General features: G+C 55.8%; 1 protein-coding gene across 1 annotated transcript; it reads left to right on the top strand.

The window, feature by feature from the left end:
- Nucleotides 1–374: 374 nt before the first annotated feature.
- JKF63_04874 (uncharacterized protein) lies at nt 375–3,677 on the top strand (the record flags this gene model as incomplete). The annotated part of the gene is made up of 1 exon (XM_067900845.1): nt 375–3,677. One exon carries the CDS (start codon nt 375–377, stop codon nt 3,675–3,677), a length of 3,303 nt encoding a protein of 1,100 aa, XP_067757045.1.
- Nucleotides 3,678–6,000: the final 2,323 nt, after the last annotated feature.

Raw genomic sequence — 6,000 nt, 5'->3', positions numbered from 1 at the left:
CCCTTCTTCCCCCCGTTTTGTTCACTATTCCACGGCCCTCCATCATTTTTTTTCCCTCCCCAACTCGCCGTCTCTCTTACCTGGCGTGTGTGTTCCTCTTTCTTGCGTCGTGTCTGCCCCTGTGTGTGTGTGTGTGTGTGGTCTCCGTGCCTCTCTTTCTTTCTACTTTCTACTCTGTAAGAGTCAAGTGTAGGTCAAGGGCTGGGGAGGGGAATAGGGGAGTAGAGGTTCCTCAGTGTGCACTTCTTTTTTTTTTTCATCTCGATAAGAGGGAAGGGAGGTAACGAGAGGGAATCACTACTGGACGTCCATCACGCGTACGTGGCTCACCTCCACTGTCTTGTCCATTTTCTATCGTGCACATCGCTATAGCCATGAGCATTGTCGCCACTCCCTCAACCTTCGCCGAGGCGGGTGTACAGCTACACGAGAAGCTGCTCAGCACCGTGCAGGCTGATAAGAACACCATTACGCCAACACCACTCCTCATTCGTGTGCTGCGGCGGACAGCGCTCGACTTTGCCGATGTTATTGTGGACGGCCGATGCGCAACGGGAACTAGCCAGGTGGGCAGCGCCGCTGCAATTTGGGTCCACAACACAAACAATCGACCCAACGCCTCGTCAGCAGCAGTGGGGTCGTCTTCGACATCGTCGCCACAGCAGACATCAAGAGGCAGCCCTGCGTCATCTCCGGGTACCGGAGGTGCCGGTGACGATAGTGCAATGCCGCTATACAGGACCGAGGCGGCTCTCAGTGAGTGTCGCTCTCTCCTTGTCTTGTACACGCTGCACTGCCTTCTAAGTGCCAATCAGGAACTGAGCTGGAACGCTGGCGGTTGCAGTAATGGCGCCAGTGCCCATGTCCGCGCGGATGCGGATGGGCGCGTGCGGCAGCTGCCGCCCACTGCGCGTAACTGGGCCCCGGAGGTGTCGATCATAGTCGCCGAGACAGAGGAGAGTGCGGTGAAGCTGTATCAAATGTGTAGGTTACTAGGTGAGGCATGCGGGCTCCACTTGAATGTTGTACTACACATCGGCAACAAGCTCCCCGCATCCCTCATCCTGCCCCCCAACACGTCAGCAACGGAAGACACGACACACACGGAGGACAGTGCGACACCAGCTGCTGCGAGTGAATTCAACAAAGAGGAGGACGGCAGTACCAGTGGCACTGAGAGAAGGAGCCCAGCAGCTGAGCAGCCGTACTTGGCCTCTATCATCATTGCAACGGCACAAGGGTTCTTGAGCTGGAATCTGAATGCGCTCTTGAGTGCTGGTGTGGATGTTCTCATCGCCGACGGTGATGCCACCACAGCGCCCGCCGAATCGGTGAAGGACGCTGCCAGTGCTAGCGCCACAGCGGCCAGTGCAGACTCGCCGATCCCTGAGGTGCGGCGAGTGTATCCTCACATTGCATCGATTGTGGTGGAAGAGATGGGGGGTGCTAGTGTGACCTCCCCAATGGGGGCTGAGAAGGCAGTGCAGCAGTGGCGCGGGGTTCACCAGACACTGTATACGGCCGTGCTACGGCAGAACCCACGCTACGTGCCTGCGCTCCACCTGCATCCCCACTACATGTGGGTCTGCCGTGGGCCTGTCTCGGGTCTTCCCGCGACATTGCGGCAGTGTTTCAGCAGACGCAGTCGAAGGTACTACCAAATCCAGCCGTCCACTTACATCAGCCCTTTGGCCGTGTCTCTCATGCCACATCCGCATGAAGGGCTGAGCTCGCCAGCAGAGTCGCTTGGCATACGCCTGGTACTCTCACAGAATCAGGCGGACAAGGAGGCGCAGCTGCGCCGCATCGTGACGGACCGCAGCGGCCTCTTCCACCGTGTGCTGTTGCTCACGCACAACAAGGAGGTTGCCCAGCTCAGCGCGTTGATTGCGACTTGGGGTGTGTCAAAGGATATGCCCAACGCGTCAACGGCCTCAGTTAATTCCTTGAACAGCGTTGTGTCCACACGGCGAATGGATAGTCTCGGGGCTCAGCAGCAGTGCCATGCGGCTTTTCTACAAAGCTGCGAGGCGGTGGAGCAACTCTCGCAACCGGCGTCGTCCTCGACGACGCCGCCATGCGGTTCCCCTGTCGTGGTGACCCTTGTTGCATGGGACGCGCTGACCTCACTGGACATTATGGATGTAGATGTTATTGTCCAGTATTACCCTCCTCAGAAATCCTTGACAGTCCAGGAGTGGGCGGAGTTCATCCAAATCCTCCACACCACCGTCGACGGGGAGCGTGAGATTGAGCTGTCCCTGCGGCAAAACCGAAACAACAAAGAGGATAACATCCTTTCAAAGCTGCAGCAGCTGCGGGAGGGCATAACAACGGGGAGCCCAAGACCAGCGAGTGGGTCTTTCCAGCCCCAGCGCCCGCTGCCGGTGCTTGTGACGTTGATGGCAGCCGCAGACTTTACGCTCTCCGCTTACTTCCTTCACCAGTACATGTACAGCGGCGCGACTGGCACCCTGAGCCGCGCTGCAACGGCCATGTCGCTCACGTCCACCTGCCCCGTTCCCGGCCGTCCGGGGGTGCAGGAGCCCGTGGAAAGCCCGTTGCCGGTGCTCGATATCTCCCCTATGCATCCATACTTTATTCCGCTGGTGTGTGGTCACACGGGTGAGGCGGAGTGGCCAGCGACGGCGCCCGGCTCACCGCCGCAGCCGCGCGCCTCTGTAGCTGGACTCAACGGCGCCGAGGCGAGCCTTGTGCCAACTCTCGCGTCAGGCGAGGCCGTCACACTGAAGAGAGTTCTGTTAGCCAAGCTGCGAAAGGAGCAACGGCGGCTTGAGGCCCCGGGCAGCTCATGGGACAGGAGTGCTACAGCCAACAGCTTGGGCACTTCAGGAAATCCATCTGTCACCGTTGTTCCGTCATCCGGGCGGCTTTCGGCGCAGGGTAACAACGCCAACGCTGTGGGTGGGGGGGAGGGCTCCAGCCTCAACCCTAACAAGACCAGCGGTGGCGCCGGTAGAGGCCGTCTAGGCAGCAGCGATGAGGGCAACATCCTTGCAAAACTCGCTAAAGGTGCTGGCGTGGGGTCGTCCAGCCAAGCAGCCAGCTGCACCGGTGCCGCTGGAGGCTCTACTTCAGGGGGAGTGCGATCCACCGACGCCATGAGCGTCCGGGCGAATAACCGGGGAGGCGCCGGCACGAGCACTGGTGTGGCGGACTGTGGTAGCGGCAACAACGGCAAAAATCAGCGACAACAGCAGCGTGGTGGCGGCGGTGGTGGCAAGGAGGCTTCTTCACCCACTCGAGGTGGCGGAAGCAGCACGAACAGCAGCAACAGAAACGCACGCTCGTCTCCAGCTCAGAGCAACACTACCGGCGGACGCTTGGGCAACAGTGGGAGGGATCACACCAACTCGAGCAGTAATGGCACCTCAAGCAGCATCACCGGCGCCAGCGCTGCAAAGGCAGCGGGAACTGCAGCTGGTTCTGACAACAGTGGGCGAGGTGGAAGTGGAAGCAAGAAAGAGAGTGACAAAGGTCCCGGGACAGCTCGCAGTCCACTGACAAGCAAATCAGGGCTCCCGATTGCCACCACCGCTTCTGCGGTGGCAAAGGATTCTGAGGGCGTGAGTGGCGGCGATGCAAAGGTCAGCGGCAACAAGCGCCGCTCCCGCAACGCACGAGGGAAGAAGCAACAATCGCAACCGTCACCATAATCGAGTTGAGCGGTGTGCGTGCGTGACAGTGATGCACGCGGGTGAGGAGGGTCCAGCCATCGCTTTCGGTGCATCGGCCTTATGCTTTTTCTTCTCATCTCTCACACCGCGTGCTTTAACCGAGTTGCCTTTTCTGGGCGATTGAGGATAGAGGGACAGTGGAGGGAGAGGGGGCGAGGGGGAGGTGGGGGGCTTGTTGTTGGAGTGTTGTGGGCCCCTCGGTTTGCCTGCCCGCCTACCTATACCTTTTGGTCTCCATATGGGGCATGTGTGAGTCCATCCCGCAGTTGTCAGGCTCTCCGTCACCCCTTTCATCTTTTCCCATTTTTCCTTTCCCTTGATTAGCCTGTGACATCTCTGTAACATCTCTCTGCTCATTTTATCTTTTTTTCTCTGTTTTCGCCGCCGTTGTCCTCGTTGTTTGCCGTCACGTCGATTTCTTTTTCCCCGTCGTTTTGTGTGCGTGTATCGCTCTGCTACGCCTCCATTGCCCTCCCCCCCCCCCACCACCACCACCACACACACACACACACATCCCTCTGTTCTTCACTCTACGCGTGTGTACGCTGCTGTCATTGGTGCCATGTGTGGACTATTTCTCTCCTCTCTCTTCTCACCCCCGACTTTTCTGCGTGCGCCCCTCCCCCTCTTTTTTTCCCGACTCGCTTGGCTCGTTAAATCTAGCGGAAAGGAAAATCTCAGCCTCGTTTTTTTTTTTTGGGAGGGGGGGGGGAGGGGCGAGGCGGCAGGGGAGGGGGAGAGTGAGCGTGTGCCCGTGCGCCCTCTCTTTTTTGCCTTTTCTTTGGTTGGTTGGCGTGCGCAAACTTTTTTTCCTCGTATGTTCTCGTTGAGGGGCGACGCAAAAAAAAAAACGTAAAAAAAGAGGCTGATGCTCATTTATTATTTTTTTTGTATGTTTGTGTGTTGTCTGGACTTGTACTTTCCCCCCCTCCCCCTCCCCCTTCATCATCTCTTTTTTCCCTTTTTCCTCCCTCTCCTTTAAAATCCACGACGGTTGCAAGAGGGGCATTAAAAAAAAAACAATTCGTGTCCGCGTGTGCGTTAGTGTATCTGTGTGGCTAATACAAGTTTGCAGGAAGTGTGTGCACTGCCTGAGTCTGTGCGCGCCCGGACTGATGTTTCTGCCAACCTCTTTTTTTTTCTCATTTTTTTTTCGTGTGTGAATGTATAGGAGGTCAATCAGGATTGCCAGCCATTATAAAAAAAAAAAACGATTCGTATTGAAGCATCTGGCTCTGTCTATTCCAAATGAATCGTCTCCTTGGGCGTGAGTATATATATATATCTGTGTGTCTACATATATATATTTATATTTATATATTTATCTAGTGTCATCTTGTCAGTCTCTCTCTCTTTTAGATTTTTAGTTGTATTGTGTGTTGTATTTGTGTGTTCTTGTACGCATTCGGTTAAGCAGAACAAACACACACAAAAAAACGAGGGGAGGGGAGAGAGAGAAAGGAGAATCGTGTTGTGGTCTCACGATGGTGGGATACAGTTACTTTGTTTTTAGGATGTGCACTCACATATACGTTCATATGGCGTACGTGTGCCGTGTGTGTGTGCGTGTGTGTGTGCCAAGCAAAAGGAAAATGAAATAGTTTCTGTTCTATTTGCTTCACACATCGTTGACCCCCTCCCTCTCCCTCCTCCCCCTCCCCCTCCCCCTCCCTCCCTCTCCCATCGACACATACACACACACACATTTCCATTTAAATCTCATATCTTGAAAAAAAAACAGCAGCACCGGTGGACAAAGAGAAAACGGTGTGCCGTCAACCGAGGGGTGAAAAGCGGAAATGTGCGTGCGGCCGCGTGCTGGCGAAGAGAGGGAGAGATGAGGGGTTGTTGCTGTAGGGAACGAAGGGGGAGGTGAGGTGAGGTGAGGTGAGGGGGTGGTCCTCATCAGTTTTGATCTGCGTGTTTTTCTCTCTCTCTCATTCACAACCTTGTCCCTCGCCCTCCCCTGTCCCCCCGTGCTTGGAGAAGTTCGCATGGAGAAGCGCGGGCTCCTGAATGATGGAAAGCCTCTAAAAAAACGAGTCACTTTTGAGGGGGACGGTGAGATGGGGGTAAAACTCTTCGCCCTGTCAAATGGCGTGTCTCGGAAAGACAGTCGTCAGCGCAGTCTTGACTTTCCTTCGTTTTCTCACCTTCACTTCATCGACCAACGCCTGGAATTATCGAAGGCGCTGTGCTCTTCTTCTTCACTCTCTTGTTTCTCTCTGTACTCCCCCCGCCTTTTCCACGCTCGACGCGCACGCGTCCTCATACAACACCCATTCGGAACACTTCTATCCAT

Source organism: Porcisia hertigi, chromosome 23, assembly GCF_017918235.1.
Source record: "Porcisia hertigi strain C119 chromosome 23, whole genome shotgun sequence".
Taxonomy (NCBI): domain Eukaryota; phylum Euglenozoa; class Kinetoplastea; order Trypanosomatida; family Trypanosomatidae; genus Porcisia; species Porcisia hertigi.
Note: the sequence above shows the minus strand (reverse complement) of the source record. Positions and strands in the feature narration are given on the sequence as shown.